The sequence below is a fragment of the Syngnathus typhle genome, linkage group LG9 (assembly GCF_033458585.1).
Source record: "Syngnathus typhle isolate RoL2023-S1 ecotype Sweden linkage group LG9, RoL_Styp_1.0, whole genome shotgun sequence".
NCBI lineage: Eukaryota > Metazoa > Chordata > Actinopteri > Syngnathiformes > Syngnathidae > Syngnathus > Syngnathus typhle.
The window spans coordinates 10,796,525-10,815,984 of NC_083746.1; the positions used below are offsets into that span (position 1 = coordinate 10,796,525).

At 46.5% G+C, this 19,460-nt stretch overlaps 1 protein-coding gene across 9 annotated transcripts in view; it reads right to left on the bottom strand.

The window, feature by feature from the left end:
• The window catches only part of tanc1b (tetratricopeptide repeat, ankyrin repeat and coiled-coil containing 1b), a 51,972-nt gene that overhangs the window by 4,767 nt on the left and 27,745 nt on the right, over positions 1–19,460 (bottom strand). For 5 of the 9 annotated variants that reach the window (XR_009715831.1, XM_061287931.1, XM_061287929.1 and 2 more), the window contains 21 exons: positions 17,878–18,067; positions 16,591–16,917; positions 12,575–12,697; positions 12,208–12,489; positions 11,982–12,136; positions 11,262–11,493; positions 10,966–11,132; positions 9,828–10,435; positions 9,559–9,667; positions 9,347–9,469; positions 7,371–7,607; positions 7,096–7,281; positions 6,812–6,890; positions 3,713–3,846; positions 3,418–3,541; positions 2,678–2,853; positions 2,447–2,579; positions 1,274–1,303; positions 1,057–1,148; positions 199–345; positions 22–122 (listed from right to left, as the gene is read on the bottom strand). Coding sequence is in view for 7 of the 9 variants with exons in the window: in XM_061287931.1 (XP_061143915.1) it covers positions 22–122; positions 199–345; positions 1,057–1,148; positions 1,274–1,303; positions 2,447–2,579; positions 2,678–2,853; positions 3,418–3,541; positions 3,713–3,846; positions 6,812–6,890; positions 7,096–7,281; positions 7,371–7,607; positions 9,347–9,469; positions 9,559–9,667; positions 9,828–10,435; positions 10,966–11,132; positions 11,262–11,493; positions 11,982–12,136; positions 12,208–12,489; positions 12,575–12,697; positions 16,591–16,917; positions 17,878–18,067 (3,755 nt within the window). In the remaining 2 variants the exon portion in view is untranslated. Of the gene's footprint in view, positions 1–17; positions 123–198; positions 346–1,056; positions 1,149–1,260; positions 1,304–2,446; positions 2,580–2,677; positions 2,854–3,417; positions 3,542–3,712; positions 3,847–6,811; positions 6,891–7,095; positions 7,282–7,370; positions 7,608–9,346; positions 9,470–9,558; positions 9,668–9,827; positions 10,436–10,965; positions 11,133–11,261; positions 11,494–11,981; positions 12,137–12,207; positions 12,490–12,574; positions 12,698–16,590; positions 16,918–17,877; positions 18,068–19,460 lie in introns of those variants that run through there. The other 4 variants (XM_061287933.1, XM_061287932.1, XM_061287936.1 and 1 more) reach the window with 3 other exon arrangements.

A 19,460-nucleotide genomic window follows, 5' to 3' on the forward strand; every position in this document is an offset into this window, starting at 1 on the left:
AGCGTTTGCTGACTCGTTTACCTGCTGCTCCTTTTCGCTCGCGCACGGGCGTAAAAGGCTTCGTAGGATTTTGGTTTCAGCTCCAGTGCTTTTGTGGCAAACTCCTCAGCCATCCCAAAGTCCTGCGACAAGGACACCGCTCAACATTCATTTAAGGATTTCCAACACTTTGGCCAAGTGATCAAAACTCCATCTTACGTTGGTTTTTCTGCGACAGCGCGAGAGATTGAGGTAGAGAGAGACCCGCAGATCTTTGAAGGCCTTCAGGTCGTCTCCGAAACCTTCCCTGGGAAACTTCCTCAAAGCGTACTGGTACCTCTGAGCCGCCTCCTTCATCTTGCCTTTCTGGAAGGCACATGAAGGCACAAACGCAACGAGTGAGTCCGGGAAGGGGGCTCAGGGCCGCTTCCAAACAGACCCTGGCCACACAAATAAGCTCTTAATGAACTGCATGCTATCTTATGGTGGTTGTCAACTGGGCTTGTTTTCAGCGCTTTGCGGTGAGATGCCTGAGCTTCAAACCTCCCAGCAGTGGCGGAAGCAGCATGAAAGAGACGTCTACATTAGCCCGGCAGCTTTAACCTTTCGACGCCGACATTGTTAAATGTCAAAGCATTGGTGTAGGCTCCCTTTGACAAAACAGCTGGGACAAGTCCATTCACTCATTCAAAACCTCTATTGACCGTTGACGAAAAGAGAGCGAGTGGTTTGATACGCAAGTCTCGAGTCAATGCAAGCTAGCTTTTGGTATTTCGGGAAAAAAAAAACAACAACAAAGTATCCATCCATCCATCCATCCGTCCGTCCGTCCGTCCGTCCGTCCGTCCGTCCGTCCGTCCGTCCGTCCATCCATCCATCCATCCATCCATATATCCATATATCCATATATCCATATATCCATATATCCATATATCCATATATCCATATATCCATATATCTATCTTGCAGTCTTGCTGACAAGCTAACTCGTTACTCTCACACTGGCGATCAAACTACTTCACTAGCAAGCTATCTCGCTAAAGTACTAACTCTCACTGGCTATCTCACGATATACACCTTGTAAAGCAGGTTCCCCTCCTCCATGAGCTTCTGAAGCAGGATGATGAGGATATCAGGCTTCGAGGTGGCCATGGCCCAAGCGGCATTGCCTACGTAAGAGGAGAGAGGGAGAGCAGGAGAAGACGTTAGGTCGCTCGCGTCGGAGCCGCCGCGGGCGCTCCCTGTATTTGTCGGCAAATGGTCACAGTGAGGTAAAGTTACCTAAAGATTGTACCTGATCGATCGCAAGGAGACGCTCTGTGACCTTAGTTTAGTGCCAGCGGGTTGGAAAGAGTTAGCAGAGGGGAAAAGGGAGAGGTCACGCACATGTCGAAATTCACTTTAAAGCAGCAGTTCTCAAAATGCGGCACGATCACAACGATGGGCTAAGTTCTTTCATTCAGCCCACCCGAATGTTGCATTGCATTACAATTTCTTTTAATTTAATTTTTTATTTTTTTTAAATAAATGTGTTTATTTACGTATTGTTTTTATTCATAACCCTTTCTTATAACTTATGAAATACTTTTATTTATGGAAAATAATAAAAGAACACAAATATACACAAATCTACTTTGAGGAAGGCGGTAGTTGACTTGGTTTTAAAAAGTTTGAGAAGCACTGCTTTGAAGGCTTTGGCATGCAGAGAGAAAGTTTGAAAGCTGCTCAGTGCAGATAAGTCGCAGCGCCAGATAACGTCCCGTATGTGGTTAAGGTGAGAAGTCACATTCTAAACTTAGCCCAGCAGAGCATGGACAAGCATGTACGACACACAGAGTGAACTGCAAGTGAATGGATGCAGTGTTTTTGCGCAGCATTCCACAAAATTAGTGTGAGCTTATTCTGAGAGCCGTGAGATACTACGCAAACAAAAGAGCGAAGCATACGGCCATTTCTATTGACATTTCTCAGGACCAATTTTGGCAAAAATGTCTCGCACACAATGTTACCCCCTTATTGTGAATTATGTTGTTTTCAATTCCAGAGGGTATGTATCTTTTTTTAGGGGAAACCATATTTGGTAACTTTAACTTTGCTAGCTCAACATAAAAAGTGAAATGAGAGTGTTGGTCCAAAAAGCAAATTTTTTTTTATTCTTTAAAATTCAATGGGTGTTGCCTACAGCGGGTGGAAAATTCTCTGAATAATCAGAAAATAAGTCAATTATCTGGCCTGGGACTTGGAGGGGGGGGGGGGGGGGGGGTGTCAAAGCATATTTCAGGGAGGGGGATGCAGTGCCCCCACAGCACCCCCTTTAGCTCCGCCAGTGCTTTCGTCACATGATGGTCAACTACAAATAATCTTTCATTATTCACCCTAACTTTATGTAGTATAGTAACTACAGAGACAAAAGTAGCAAAATGATAAAACACACAAACAAATGCATTCACACAAAAAAACAACGTACCTAGCTTGGCCCCTTTCTTCAGCAGTGTGACCACCACCGACGTGTTGCGACAGCCGATGGCTCGGTCCAGAGGCCGCATGCCACTGTAATCCACATGCTCCACCACCGCCCCTCTTTCCACCAAATACTGGACCTAAAGGAGATGCCGCACAAGTTAAGTTAATAACGACAAGCATTAAGATAAATGCGGTCGCTCCAGTGTCACATGTTTGGAAGAGTACGGTCACGTACGATCTCTGCATCTCCAAAGAAGGCGGCCAGGTCCAGCGGAGTTCGTCCGTTTTTATCGGTGTGGTCGATCACGGCGCCTTTCTCCACTAAAAGCTGGACGACGTTCTTGTGTCCTTTCAAACACGCCCAGCTGAGACCCGTAAGACCCTCCTTGTCCATGGAAGTGAGAGACGCACCTTTTGAAACACAGCAACACTCACAATCAGCTCTCAAATATATTTCAAAATCAAATGGCGCTTTAGTTAGCCTGTTTTACATGACGTGTTAGCATTAAGCTAGATGACGTTTGTTTGATTACATACACAACGTGTAATTGCCTTTGTGTTATGTTTCAACTTCAACTGGGAATGGTAATAAACAAGCCCTTGCTTGGCTTCCTTTCTGAAGAATTATTCACCATCTGCTGCTTGTTGTGATGTTCGCTGCCACTATTTAGTGCTCGTAAATTTCGACACTGTACTTTCAAAACCTTTTAGTTCCCTCGGAGAGTTGTTGGCTTCTTAAGTGCTTCCAGAAACAGACATTTTGAAAGAGAAGCAGCAGCATTGTGTTTCTATTAGGGCTGCCATAAATATCAATATTGCGATATTGTTTTTCCAATATTGTGCAGCTCTAGTTTGTATGCTCCTCAAACATTCGCTAAATTTGAATCTGGGCTGAAAACATCATTGTTCACTACTGCTTATTCATAAAAAAAAAAAAAATCATCCTGGTTTTACTTTGTGTTTTTCGTAGCTCACCTTTGGAGAGCAGAAAGTCGACGGTGCTCAGGTGACCCTCACAGGCCGCCACCATCAGTAATGTCCTGCCCTGCTTGTCGCTGACGTTAATGTCCGCACCGTGCTGCAACAGCAGCTCGGCAATCTAGGAGAGAGCACGGCAGATTAACACCTCACAATCCTCCTCGTCCCCATTTTACTACGACAAAATGAATGAATCCCGTGAAGAAGGTTATTAAAGGCACGGCGCTTCGGAGAACATCACGGAGGTGAGAATCGATGGTTGCCGTGGAAACGGAGGCCACGTCGGTCTCACCTGCCAGTGGCCCTGTCTGACGGCGCAGAATAGCGGAGACACCCCCCGCCGGTTGACCTGCTGCACCGTCACCCCCCTCTCCAGCAGAAAGCCGCATACCTCCATCTTGCCTCGGCCGGCGGCTGCCGTCAACGCTGAGGTGCAGACAGAGGACACGGTACGCGTTACTTGGCAGGTTCAAAGGCGCAAATGTGTAAACGTGTCCTGAATTCACACCGTTCAAAAGTTACTTTGTTGTTTGGTTTGATGTAGTAATGGAGCCCAATTTAAACAGCAGTTGTCACATATGGCCATAATTTAAGAAGATGAAAGGACCAAATGGGAAGTTTCAACAACACATATACACACTAGCAGATGGTTGCTGTATGGACGGGGGGAGGAACAAAATGGGGTAATGGACAGCGGCGAATATGTCTCTAAATATCAGCTAGTATGAGAATCCACCGAATTAACTGCAAAACTGATAGTTACGGTGTGAGCTTAATAACGAAAAAAAGACCAAACTGACCACCAGGGGGCAGTACATAGTCAGATTTAACGATAAAGCGTAAAACGCTAAAAGTTGAAGGTCACATATTATCTCCAGGATAAAGAATATATGCCATTGTATATTGTTCCATTTTCTCTCTACATGTGTTGCTGCATTGTTTGTGTTCAATGTGTTAACATTATAACACCGGAACACAAATGCTAAACATTAGCCTGTCAATGGCGCGTTTGGGTGCTCCTTGGCCCAGATGCACTGTCAGTCTTTCAAGTGGATTGTTGAGCCTTAGTACTTGAATGAACACAGCTTTCTGTGCTCAGAGCCAAAAAAAAACCCCAAGAGCAGCATGTTCTGCTCAACACATGAATATCTTCACACTCAACAATGACCGAGCGGCTCGGGATCGGCGCCGTCTGCAACTGGGACCGTCGCATTTTTTTTACACATTTTTTTAAAACGCCTTGAATAGGACATTACTAATGAATCGCTCAGGTGCTACAACAATCAAAACTGGGATATTAGTGACCCAGTAACAAAGCCCTTCTTGGCAAAGAGGTTCTGAACCACAAGCAAAGAAAAGTAAAAGTGATTGCTTTCCCCAGCCAGAATCCCATTACCATCAAATTGAGCCAGCCAGAGCCTGAGCTCATCACAGGTAAATAACCTGCAAGATTAACTGACAATCTCAATCATGCAAACATTTGTTGCCTCAACGGCTTACAATGGCGCCAATTTTCGAAAAACCTATTCATCGCCCGGATGAATTAAATAAGCAGATTTCACGGAAAACACGCAGTCCCTATATCCGCTGGCAACCGTAAACAAAACAAAGACAATATTTGAAATATTCGCTGCAGTTTTCTTTGAAGCAATTCTACACAGTGCGCTAAGAAAGACGACAGCGGGGAGACGAACGGCCTCACTTTGCATAACGACGAAGCATCCTTAGAGGAAGCTTAAAAGGAAAAAAAAAAAAAAAAGGAATCGGGCACAGATGTGCAATCCAATCATCCTCTCCTGAACAATAGGAGACACACCAGACCTATTTGCATGGAGATGAAAGGAGCGTTTCATTTTAAACAGGTGATACACGTCGTATGGTGGCCACTCTAATGGCATCCAATATGAGCTCTTTCCAGTCTAAGCAATAATGTTCAGTTTTGATGGCATCAGCGAGGTTCTACAGTAGCAGTGTATTCATTATCATGGGTTTGCAGTAAACAATGCGGAGCTGAGTCATGAACTGTTATGATGATGTCGCTAAATAAGGAAAATATTTACCACTAAGTATTATTATCTACCACACGGGAATTGAATGTCGGTGGATAATGCAGGCACGGGAACATAAATGTCCATCGAGAATCCGTTCCAGACAAGTAGTAAATAGAACCAATATTAACTATAGTTATCTGCTGGATATCATGTTTTTTTTTGTTATCGCTTGCGCAACGATCTCATTCAAGTCACACAAAAAGAAGTTCTAAGTAGCAACTGTTGTCTGTAGCAAATATTTTTAGAATTCAATATAAGGTATTGATTGGTGAGTGACGTGGGTGTCAGCGAATGAGAGTGTCGAGTTGGCTGGCTGTTATTTGGCTACATTTTCTGTTTTCTCCAGATTATTTCTTCCTCACAGGCAGCCATTTGCATGCTGTGATGCTTGTGTCTGGGATATCAGTTTGTGTAGAAAACCAAGCCAGACATACTCTGAAAATATAGCTACACTACAGTATGTACACTTTTTATGTCTCTCTGAGTAGTAATCATCGCTGGTGTAAGCAACGAAAGCATAACAAGAGGATGATTTCATATGACCTTCAACCTGCAATACTCCAAGCAATATGAAGTTTCAGTCCCTGCTGGGCTACGATGCGGCGGCAGCCTATTTTCCACAAATACAGATGGGCTCCCGGTGGTTTCTAAATAAGGTCCTGGTGGCAAGGGGGATATCAGAGATTGTGGTCATCGCAAGGACGTGAGAGTCACTTTGCCTCAGACCTGCAATTTCACTTGGGGTGCAACGGATGCGATTTAGCATCCGCTCAGCGAGCAGAGCGCAAGTGCGAGACTGTGGCTGGAAATGGCTCCACAGACGTCTGTGGCCATTGAGAGCGGGAAATGGCAGTGTGGATCGACTCTCCAGACAGGATGAGCCAACGTTTGAACATTCAGAATAAACTAAGACATTGGATCCTAAGGACAAAAATGGAAGAACACAGTTGTCTCATCTCACAGCAACCAGAATATGTCAGCCTACAAAACCAGCTACAATAACTTTGTGGAGCAGATGGAGGAGTGCTTGAAAATATCTGAAGTGTTATTGGCTTCCAAGTAAACAGCACCAAGAGGAGTAATTCAGGGGAACCATTCCTCCGACTCAGAGGAAATGCTGCGTTAACCAACCTCTAAGTAGAAACCCACATGACCACAACAGCAAATGCTTTTACCAGAAAGAACACGACAAGAACGCGGCGGGGCTTTAAAAATCCACACATACACTCACACACACATTTGGCTTGAGACCTTCCGCTCGCAAGAGAGGAGCAGAATGATAAAATGTGGGCTTGTGATTAAATGAAGCATGTAATGTAAAAAGATGGATGACAACATACCTGTCTCCCCCCACAGAGTGTCATGGCTATCAATTTGCACGGCATACTCATTATTCACTGCCAGCAAGCTGCTCACAACCTGCCAGGAAGAAACTTTGATAAATGGCATCGTCTTTCAGCATAAGAGATCAAATAAACCGCCAGGACGCTATGCTAATTTGGAGGGAAAATAACAAGCCATGGGAACCAACAAAACAACACGGCCTCTTCTCAGATTGGATTTGTAGTTTTTGGGGAGGGACGTGTTTAGTAAGAGAAGGATCACGTGGAGCTAAAAAGCAGACCTGAGTATGGCCCATGCTGGCCGCTCCTATCAAAGCTTGCTGCAGGGCTCGGCTCTTCAAAGCGCAGTCCTGCTGCTGCCCCTCGGCGCTCCATTCCATCTCCAGCAGGTAGTGGATGATATCGGGATGCCCTCGGAGAGCGGCGTGCACGAGAGCGCACTGGCCGCTCTTATCTGTATGCTCGACCTGGTGAACAACACTCTTGTTAGCTGCGTTGCTTCCTGACGGCGGTTCATCGATTGGGGATTGGTTCGAGAAGATAATCATCCGCTCACCCTGGCCCCCCGCTTGCAGAGCATCACGACCAGATTCAAGTGCCCCGCAGCGGCCGAGTAGCAGAGGGGGTTCATCCCGGTTTCCGACACTACCTCTACGCTGGCGCCGAACTCCAGCAGCAAGGAGGCGATTTCCAGATGACCCAGGTGGCACTGGACGCAGATGACTGGCGCGTTGTTCAGAACCTCAGTGCGGTAATTGACGTTGGCTCCTCCCAGCATCAGCAGACGGCTCACCTGAAGTGCCACACAGACAAGTTGATGTGTAAATTTAAGATTTAGAACGCAAGAAACAAAATAGTGGGCCGCATAAAAGAATGGGGAGGGCCAGATCAGGGCCTCGAGCCTCAACTTTGACACCACTGCTCTAAATTGCTCACGGTTGCTTATTTATGGTTGCCATGTTTGTCTAGAGCAGTGCTTCTCAAATAGTGGGGCGCGCCCCCCTTGGGGGGCGCGGTGCTATTCCTGGGGGGGCGCGTGTGACCCTGGGGAACAGGCTTTTTTTTTGGCAGTACTAGAATAAAGTGTAATTGCGCGTTTACTACAGCAGGGGGCAGTGGCGCTCATTGTTACTTCTGTCACGTTTGCGACAGTGCAACATTTTACGACTTACAAGACAAGTTAGGATAGTCACGGTGGGGAGGGGGGGGCGCGAATAGTTTTCTTCTTGCTAGGGGGGGGCGTAACAGAAAATAATTGAGAAGTACTGGTCTAGAGTCAGCCGGGAGACAGGCTGAGGCTCGCCCACAACCTTAATGAGGGCAAACGCTATCGAAAATGGATGTGCGATCAATATATGCAGAGACCCGCCGCATGATTTTCCAACCCCGTCACCATGACGACAAACGGCAGCTTCAAACGTGTCTTTTGAAAGAATTTGATCAAGTATTAGAGTTCACACCTCACTATTTTGATATTCAAGTCCAATCTTTTAGCGACGTTATCTTCGCCTGAACTCAAAGGGCAGACATTGCGCTGAAGCAAATAGAGTTTTCCGTTCTCCGGAGACGAGGCAAATCAATAACCCACCACGTATGGCACAACAAAGGCACAGGGGCCTTGCGAGTATTCCGAGGACAGAATATGAAATAGCGTTAATTTGTTGCTTGTGAATAGATTTAGCGCGACGGAGGACAGAACAAGGTCACTCTTGTAAATGTTCCGCGTAATAACTCGCAAATGTATATCGGGGATGGCAACAAGTGGAACGGCAACGACGGAGAACAAGACAACTTCTTTAGCCACGAGCCAGAAAGCATCAATCACAGATAATGGCCTTTCTTGACGATGCTAATGACTGTCTCCTTTCCCGTACAAATAACAGAGGGAGTCTGAATCATCGGAATCAAATTGAAACATTACAGTCCGCATTGCTATTCCTCTTCACCGATATACAATGAGCATAAGACGTGAAACAAAAATGCAAATGGTTCTACACGTGAATTGATTGGGTGGCCGGCATCAGAAAGAGAAAGAGAGAGAGAGAGAGAGAGAGAGAGAGAGAGAGAGAGAGAGAGAGAGAGAGAGAGAGAAAGAGAGAGAGAGAAAGAGAGAGAGAGAAAGAGAGAGAGAGAAAGAGAGAGAGCGAGAGAGCGAGCGAGAGAGAGAGATCATACAACAAAGTTTCACGGGTCAAATAGCTTACATGCTACACAAGTGAACTTTCCAACTAGCGTGACCTGTTTTACGGTGTAACTAATCCAGCAGATGTCCTTTGGCACTGAAGCCACGGGAGTCACGAGGCCCCCGCTTCCTCAACTGCGGCGCCAACGGTTTCGGGTGGAAGCTTTATGAAGCGAGAATGCACGTTTGACCTTCGTGCGTGGACATATTCTCACGGCAAATGTTTTTCCAGCCTACTTCGGAGTCATCGTGTTTCGTAACTTTCCGCTCGTCGCCGTTAGCCGAGCGTGTTAGCGGCGTCTAAATTGCTTCATACGCAGTTGATTTATCGGGGGACCTCTGCCTCTCACCTTCACGTTGGGGGTGTAGAGGTTTCTCAGAGAGGCCAACGCTGGGGAGAGGCCGTCGGCGCTGCAGCTGATCCACAAGGCCTGCAGCACGCTGGACGACATGCCTGTTTTCTTGCTCAGCCCCTGAGACACAAATGGACACAGACGTAACTGAAGCGCTTCACAGTCATAACGGAGGAGCCCGAAAAAGTTTTACCGGTTTATTTTCTTACCTTGAAGATGTGCGCCTTGAGAATGTGGTGTCCCAATTCCATGGTCTGCTGCCGATTCAGTTTCCCTTCTTGGCGGGACAGCATGAATGCGATGAGCGCGTGGCCAGTCCTGCGCGACAGACACAATAAGGCCAGTGTTTCGCAAGTTGAAGTGCGCCAAAGCACCTCTTTTACATGAAGGTTGACTTTTATCCAAATTTTCAAGATGTTTCAGTTTTTGGTTTGTGTGGCAAATAAAAACTGGAGCTCCATAAAATCAAAGGACTAACCTCGGGTCGCAGAGAAAGTCGGTGCTCTCGCCATCCGCCCTCCACACGAGCCACTCTCTGAAGGACGGGTGGCAAAACATTCGCGTCTTGTCGCGGCGTCTGATGAGGAAGCCCGACAGCAGGTCCATGCGCTGCTGGAAGTCCTCCCAGGGCAGCTCCCCTCGGACGTCGCCGGCGTTGATGGCGTGGAAGAGCTGCTCGTCCGTCATGGGGTGCAGCGAGGCCAGCGCCACGTTGAGGATGGGCAGCGAGCGCTCGAAGGCCGAGTTGCTCATGAACTTCATGTTGCACTGGAGCTGGTAGAGCTCGGCCAGCGAGACGGGCACCACCTTGTAGCTGGAGCTCTTGATCACCAGGTGGCCCCTCTCAAACAGATCCAGGGTGAGTTTGAGGTACAGGTAGGAGCCCTGACTGCGGGAAACCAGGTGGCCGCTCAGCTTTCCCACCGTCGGCGGGTCGGCTTTGCCGTTCAGGCTGATGTTGTTCATGATGTCCTTGCTGCCGCCGACGCGGTACTGGATGTATGCGTTGAGGTCGTTGCCTATCTCGTTATTGTCCGAAAAGTCGTCCAGAGAGATCTTGGCGAAAGGCAGGAGGCCCGTGATCTCCTATGGAACAGGCAGGTAGTAAAAGCAAATGAAAATCATAAAACAGAGGATTCCTCCATGAGCCACTTTTTTATTTTCACCACCAAAAATAAGATTTTTTTTGTATACTATATCGCCAACGGGAAAAATGTCAGAGCAGGTCGAGGCTGACGTCTCCAAAACTGGTTCCAAACAAACAAAAGCACAAAGCTACGCCGATGAAAACAAAAGTTCCTTAGCAAAAGTAATTGACTATTTTCCTGTAGTTCAATCCTTTTCAGCGTGACCAAACAGAAACATACTTTGGAGCAGAGAAATCCTAAGGCTATATGGAACGCGTCAGACCTTTTTTTTCCTTTGCGCGTGATTATAAATATCAGAGGAGCAAACACGCCGAGCCTTGGGGCTCGAGCAGACACTGGTGACTGGATGAAGTAGGAATCCATCGAGAATACTTTTCTTTTTTAGGTGAGAGTACAAGTACTTACATTTGAGTAATACCATCTACTGATACTCTAATGCATTCACCGTACTAATCAGTTGTTCCTTACCAGCAAGCTGACACGGACAGTGACCACCAGTTTAAGCCACGGAGGGAACTTGGTTATGATCTTTGTAATGAAGGAGGCGATGGTGTCTCCATAATCGGGTTTATGGAATTCGGCTTCGTTCAGTCCGTCTATCAAAATGATGAGATTCTCCTCTGGAATCTTCCGCTCTGGAAACGCAAAGATTGAGAGTCAGATGTGCAGTCAGGTTTATTCAAATTACAGCCGTGATGTCACTGACAAAATGGCACATCACATATTTAAAAAAATAAAAATAAAACAACACGAGCTGGTTTTACCTTTCCGAAGGTTGGTCAGAGGCTCAAGGACGCCTCGTCGGAAAGCCGCCATGGGGTCCTGGACGCAGGAGCGCAGACTCAGCATGCTCTGGAGGTGGGGCTCTTTCAGCAAGAGTTCCCGATACGAATTGAGTTGGTGCGCTCGGCACAACAGGGCGGCGATGCTGTGCACGAACTCCGGCACCAAACAGGTGTATGTGTTGTCTGCTTGGCAGTAATGATAGGCCACCACCTGGAGCGCAACGAGACGTCAGATGGAAGGCGTCCAAAATTGCCATCAGACACATGATAAATCCGTCTCAATCTGGGTTAGTGAGCAAGATAATCAAAGACGATAGATTAGGCATGCAACCTTGACTAGCTTCTACAATAGTCCCAAACAAGCAACCCTAACCCAAAACCTTTGTTGATTTTTTTGTGTGTGATTTGAACAGATTAATTGGCTTGACATGATGAGAAATGGAAAATATCAACCAAATGATAGGCTGTAACCTCAAAAAAAAAGAGCACATGTGAGCAGGCTTCAGACAGTCATGGTGAGACGAAGTCCCCAGGGCACCTCGACAATAAAGCAGCTCGCTGTTGTGTCTTGAAGACCAGCACCTCATTCTGGCTCTAACAAATGATCCCAATAACAACATGTTCCTCCAGGCCTGGCCACCTATTTGTGCCTTGAACCCGTTTGACCCCCAGCCTCGCGCTACTTGAGCGAAGATGTACCTTTGCAGCCAGCCGTTTGACAGCCTCCTCCCTGCGGCGCTGCATTTCTGGCGTTCCCGGACAGCTATTGGTCCTCAATGTGTTCGCCGCACTCGAGGGGGGAGTGGGCTGTGGGGGCTGGCTGAGGGGAAGTTCTGGGCTTGACCCAACAGCACCTTACAAGAGACAAAAACGGCCCTCTTGATTGCTGTTTTAACTTTGCCGACTATTTGTTGCCGTTTCTTACTTTTGGGAGAGGCGCCGGGACTGTTGGACGCAATCTGCCGCATGCGTCCGCCATGGCAGCTCAGCGCCACCATCCGGGAGATGATGGCCGTTTTCCCGTAACCCACGCTTCCCACAATCACAGCGCCGTGGCTCTCCGCGGACTCGCCGTCCTTCAGGACGTCTTCCAGTTTCTGGAAGAGCCAATCTCGGCCCACGAACACCGAATCCATGGTGATGCTGGGCACTTCGAACAACAGAGGCTTGAGCATGATGTCCGCCGGTTTGTACGGGGAGAAACGACCTAGTCGGGCACAAAATAGACGACATGCATTTTCCATTACCTGGAGAGGTTCCAAGGTGATATAATTTTTATTTTTTTTAGTCACCTTTGGCGTCCTGAGGTGGCCTCCCTCCCGTATTGTGCCAGGGAAGGCGAATAGACGTCCGCAACGGTGTGTTGCGCTGTTCATCGAGATAGCTCAGGTCTTCCAGTTTGGTGGAGCTGGTTGCTATCCATAAACAAGAAAAGAAAAAGACAGTGAAGAAAACACTCGGGTGCATCTTGATTTGGTTGTAAAGCGCAAAATAGAGACATAAAGAATCCAGAGCGTGGTTTTATAGCACATTTGGTGTCTCCACGTGGAGATGAGGACGTGAACGGATACCATTAAAATGCAACTCAACCGACTTGGCAGTATCCCCAAGTCACACCTTAAAAGTCTTTTGTCAACAGCTGACTCGACAATCGGAAGCTTTCTAAAATGAATTTGTCTGTTGCTCCTATCACATCTGTCATCAGAATATTCTGCAAAATGAGATAATTTTGTAAATCAACAGCCCCAGAAAAGAGTCAAATGCAGTCAGCGCACTTGTAAACTGATTGACGAAAAAAAGAAAAGATTTAAAAAAAAAAAAAATCATCTGCCCGGAAAACCTTGACGGAGGCCAACACACAAACTACAACATAACCATGCCATGTTTCACTCTCTGTTTTATTGTTTTGTCTAATTATAAGCATGTTGAAACATTTGACCTCATACATCCTTCCCGTTATCATGTCCATGTAATGCACATTAAGTTTAGACTCACTCAAATTCATGTCCCGAAAGTACAAATTTACTCTGGCGTTGGGTCTGTGTGACGAACGGTTGAGATTTTAATTCAGCTCTTCCTGTGTGCACGCGTTTGTGGATTCTCGTTTTGGATTGGCTGTATTTTTAGAATCAGCGTTAGCTAGTCAGCTCCATATTGTATCGCGCAAGTTAGCTTAGCGGCTAACAATCACAAAGCAGTTAGGGAGAACTTTTTGGTCGCTGTGCAAAGCGAGCTTCTTCTTTGGGTGAAATAAATAAATAAATAAATAAATAAATAAATAAATAAATAAAATACAGCTGTATAAATCCCTATCTCAACATTGACCTTTCCTTTCTCAGCTTCTCTTTGCTCACAAACCGAGGTTATATTACCTTCACCCAATATACGAGCGCGGAGGGAAATCATTTCCCGCGAGCCGCAGAAATCTTGCGGATGACTGCTAAACACCCCGATACTCTCGCTCGGCACGTTGCGCCGACACCATATGTAAATCAAACCACAATCAGACTGTTCCAAACACTGAGTCATCATTCAGATGACTGTCAGCGTAATACTCTGGGAAATTTATTTCAAGCATTACGGCTCCCAAATTAAATAGAAGGTTGCGGAACTAACATCCGCAGGTGAGTTACATTAATGTATACATGAATATCCCAAGGTCTGCTTTTCTTTGCTGAATAACGTGATCGGCATGGTGACGGGAAGAATCGAATCCTTTTTCTGGCCGGTACGCGAGTGGAGTGCAGCGCTAAATTAAATCTCTGGAGAGGGGGCGCCCGGTGGATGAGCTCACTGAGGCCACAAAAGCAATTGTTGTGCCCCAGTGCCCTCCGTGCAGGCGCAGGGACGGCATTCAGCTGCTGAGCGGAAGGTGACTTTCTTGATTTTGGAATGGTAAAGATAAAATGTCACTTTCACTGTGAGATATGTTTTCTTTCCCTCCACTTGCTTCTTTTTTTTGGATCGATAACATCTCATCAATGTTTTGTAGACAGCGCGGCTCCTCGCCGGTTTATTAAAGCGCCGGGTACCGTCAATCGGGCTTAACTAGTCTCAGTGTGTGACATACAGACGGCAAGAATTTGTGGAGAAATGACATTCATCAGACATCACGGTGACCTTTTCATTTATACCGTCTTTTCTCGTCTCGGTCGATTTGTGACAACGGCAATTCATCACAACACACTTCGGATGAAGAAAGACCTCGCTCCGTCTTCCAACAAGGTGACACTGTTTGAAATGACAACATTCCCGGTTTCAGCCAAATTAAAAGACTTGAGTCATACTTGAGCAGCTTGGGACCATTATGGCGCCATGTTCCTTAAAGATATCAGGTGAAGATGACTTCAGCCCTTCTAATAAAACACATATGGAGGCAGCGATCCAAATGTTGCCACACACGCTTACAAAGCATCGGTGGCCTTGTTTGTCAATAAATGCGCAGACAAAGACGAGACGCGATTCGAGCTTGGACAATGTGGACGAGAGAAGAGCTTGGAAAGGAAAAAAAAAAGCAAAAAAAAAGAAGGGCGGTGTAGCTCATCCGGAGCAAGACCGCAAAGCTGTCCTGAATGGCCGAACACCACAAATGATGAAGTGGAACGCCATTCCACAACGACAAGCAGCTGACACTTAAATGTGGGATTCCAGTGGCAACAAAACAATACGGCTCCTTGGCGCTCTAATCCCTTTAAAATGTGTAATTCGAAGTACCCAAAGTATAATTACGGGGACGGTCAACGGAGAATCTAGGACAGGAACTTCAATAAAGGTCAGCAATGTAGAACAAAAAACCCAGAGTGGCTATTTTTACAGATTGTTCTTCTCAGACAAATAATCTCGTGGAGAAAATAGGTGCTGCCGGGCAGGAGGTGAGATATGAGGATTGAGAACCGAGACTACAGGAGCTGGCACTTAGCGAGTCGAAATTAAAGTCTTTCATCATGCGATGATAGAATCGATAAAACTGTCTGTAAAAAAAAAAAAACTCTCAATAACTGGCAACATCTTAGAACCGTCATCCATAACGTCAGATAAATTTTAAACAGATGTGTAGATTAAAAAAAAAATTCAAAATACACACTTCTTAATATTTTCTGCTTAAAAGTGGAACAGAATTAGCAACATTTTGCTAGCATGGAAAAATCCATACCAAGAGCCCATTGCGTTCGGATAACAACTATTCTATATGAACTCCAAATTTTCCCAAGCGAACTGAATACAGCCAATAGTAATTGAGCAGAAATGAAGTCGTCTTCCCATGTCCTTGATTTCCTCCCTGAGAGCTTTCGTCGCACATTGGAGGTGTGAATTGTGAAGGTACCCCAGAGGGCAATGCTGCATAACTATGACATCAGCCCATAAACTCTCTCTACACACACACACACACACACACACACACACACACACAAAGCGAGACAAGACGCACACAGCCCACACGCAAGAACCGTCAGATGTTTCCTGGCCTGTTCGCTTGTATGCGTCGGCGCCATTCCTATTAATGTCAAGAAGACATGTTAAAAAGGTTGACGACTGAAGTTCAAGGACAACCTCATAATTGCAAGGTGGGCACAGCTTCAAGTATGGAAGATGAGATACAGAAAAGGTTCTGTTTACAGCGTTTCCAGGAATTATTTTCCAGTCGAACTTTTCACTGCTGTCCGCCGTCATATGAGGCACGTGCGGCCAGTTCTTGTTGTGGATGAAGATGACCAGTGTAAAGACACAGACTCGCCTGCGGCATTTTAATAATTCACTCACTTAAAGAATCAAACAATGATCCAATTTTCAGCACAGAACATCTTCTCAGAGGGTGGGCCAATGCTCTGCTCTCTTTTGAGCTAAGCTAAGATAAAGGATCACCGCCTGCCATGACTAGATCTCTACGGGTGCCTGACATCCATACATAAGTGCGTGTGTGTGTGTGGGGGGGATAGAGTAAACTGAAGAAAAACAAGGTAGAGAGAAGCTGGAGGAGAAACCACTGGTGAATGAAGACGGGCGAGGGGCGAGGGGGGTTAGCGGGGAATATCAACTGTCACAGCTGTGTGGATAAGGCGCACTGGGCCATAAAAGGGACGTTCCGAGGCAGGAATGCAGAACGGATCGGTCACAAGCCACTTAATAAACAGCACGCCAGAGATGGAAAATCTTTCTAGCGCACCACCCCGACTAGTTCCGTACCAGATCCTCCTCGTCGACTTAACATCTGGACATCTGCGTTTTGTGTGTTGGCTCACAAAATCCAAAAAATTTTCAAAAAAATTTGACGGTAGCTCCAAAGTAGAAGAGCAAAATCGAGTTTTACCTGCTACGGAGTTGGGCCTGGGCATCATCAGAAGAGAGGAGGTTTGTTGAGCGTATTGATTTGGTCCGTCAGACGCCTGGCAGGACGCTGGCGGAGGTCCTACGGCCGCTGCCGCCGCGTTGCCATGCTGCTGGTCCGTCTTGGCGGCGCTATCGGCCGGGGTGGCCGAAGCGCCGTTGGAGTCTTCCTCCTCCACAGGAGAGCAGGTGTCCGCCCGCATGGTCTGCGCCAGGCCATGGCGAGCGTTGCCTCTCAGGCTGCCGTCCTTGCTCCACTCCAGGCTGGAGCCGCTGCGGTCGTCATTTTCCGAGGAACTGGTGATGGTGGCTGAAACGTTAACAAGATGGTGAATTGGATTTCAAATTGGTTTCTTTGGCTTTCGAATCAGCAATGTTTTCTTATGTTTGGAGCACATTGTTCTGTTGAGTCCAGACGGGTCATGAGAAGAAATCCTTTAATCTTCAAAGGCCAGCGCAGCCTTCCTATCCAAACTTCTGACTTACCCGATGAAAGTCTCATGACAATGTGACAAATCATCGAGTTCATCGTCTGTCATCCGAAACCAATCAATAGTTTCGTCGTGTCGAGATGTATGCGCACCGATTGTAAAAGTCCGGCTTGAGTTGTCTAAATAAGAAAACGGACCCAAACTATATTTTAAAGTCTGCGTAATTCCATCAAGCGGCTTTAACGTCGCAAAGTCGGATTAATGCGCTTTAGAAATTCAGAGTCTGAGTCAAACACCAAAAGGGTAAGGAGGGCTAATCGTATGAATCAAAAATCGGACGCCTGGAAACAACCCACCTTTGTTTTGGTTTGCCATATTTCGCTCACTTTATGGAGATGGAAGGATGTTGTTGAGAAATGTCATAAAAAAATCCTCTCACATAAATTACCCCCCTCCCCACCCCTGAAAAAAAAAAAGGAAGAAGCTCCACGCGCAGCAAATATAAATGTTAGCTGACAGCACGTCTCCTCCTGGCCAGTCGCCATGACTTGTGTGCATTCCGTGGCAGGCTCCATAAATTATTTATCGGCCTGCTACGAATCGCTCTGGGGAGACGGGTTGACGGACTCATGCTAATTGTGCTCTTTGAAGACTGTCGACGCTGCAGTCTCCAAAATCCAAATTGTCGTACAGCTTGGGGCTGCTCGCTCTACCCGAACGTCGCTTTTGTCCACTGAGCTTCGTAAGGTTGCTAATAGGCATCGCGGTCACGTGGTCCGAAAGTTTGCCGGTGATTTCACCACCTTAGCAGAACGAAATACGAGTGAAAGGCTTCTCACCTATGATTCCGCTGTCCTTACTCTCGAGGGTGGAGCTCGGGCTAGTGATGGTCCCGCACGGGCTGGCGCGGCAGAGCGGGGGTCGGCTGGTGGTGCTGTTGAGCGTGGAACACGGGCTGTCTGTGCAGGGCGAGGCGGTGCTGCTGGTCAGCGTGGAGCAGGGGCTGATACCGTGGTTGGTTGCAGAGCACTGGGGAGGAGGCAAAGTTCAACCAAGATGGTGAATGGAGATTGGGAAAGAGGAACTGCAGCATTAATAAAAGAAATCGTAAAAAAAAACCAAAAAAAAACCCGCCTTAGCATGCAGCTTTGAGAACACAACTAACACTCGCTGAATATATGCAGGCCGATGCAGCAGTGGCGGGTGCAGCGTGATTTGCTGCAGAAGAAAATGAATACAGCAGCACTTACGCTGGAGAGATGATGGCGGTATTTTTACGACGTGTGAAAAAAGTCCAGCTGTTAAAAAAAAGAAAAGCTGCCCAGGCTTCACCCGTACAGAATCAACCAAACTGTGCTTAAGTGCTTCCATTAATGCAGAACTGCTGTTCCTATTTAGATGAAAGAAAATACTTGTAGGAGGTAAATCAGTCAAATTTAAAATCAATATACAAGTACTGCAGATGCAAAAAAGAATTATCAAAAAACCTTCACATTGCCATCAAAACTGAAGGAAGTTAACAATTTGTTGGAGAACTGTTACAACCATAGAAAATCTGAACATGAGTCTAATAAAACCTTGACAGATCTTAAAGCACCCACCCAGCGCAAGTTCCACTGGTGGGAAACAATAATATAAAAAACAATCAAGGTTTTGGTAATGCATTCCACAGCTGCTATTAAGCGCTGTCAATCAAAGCCCAATTTGGAAGCTGAATTGAGGACATGATGAAAGCGGAATGATAATAACGTTGAATAATAACGTTCATTACTGATTGAGATCATGCAAGGCACAAAAGCTCGACAAAGGCTGACACATTTGTGCGCCGGGCTGAACCAAAAAACAGCCCCACAAGAAGGCAACGTGTTTAGAAAAATATCCTCTTTGTAGTCGAAATGGCGCGCTGCCCGGGCGGGCCACTGTGCTTGTGTGACAAGCATACGGCAGCTGCGAGACAAGCAGAACAATCCCAATGTGTGCGGGTTATCCGGTTCAACCGTCGCCTTTGACAAGAATTCCAAATGCACACAAAACACCGCCGGATGCTTGAGGAGAGCTTCCTAGCCACAAATATGGTTTGTATTGCGCAACATTCTGTGGCCGTCTGTGCATTTTCTATAGTGCTCGTCCTTAGAAGGATCACGGGTGACTTTGGGCAAGAGGCGGACGACCACAGCCTAGCATGTATTCTTTATCCTCTGTGAAGAATGACTTCACGACTTCTGTGCAGTATGTCCGTCCTTATTATACTGCCCCCATGTGGCCGAGGCACACATCCGGAAGAGCGCTACAATTTCCATTTAATTGAAGCAAAAAAATGTGTCAACAACTGTTGAATTCTTTACATTCCATTCAATTACAATACTTTTTATAGGACATTATTACATTATCACAGAGAGTTATTTTTGGTTGTATCTCAAGT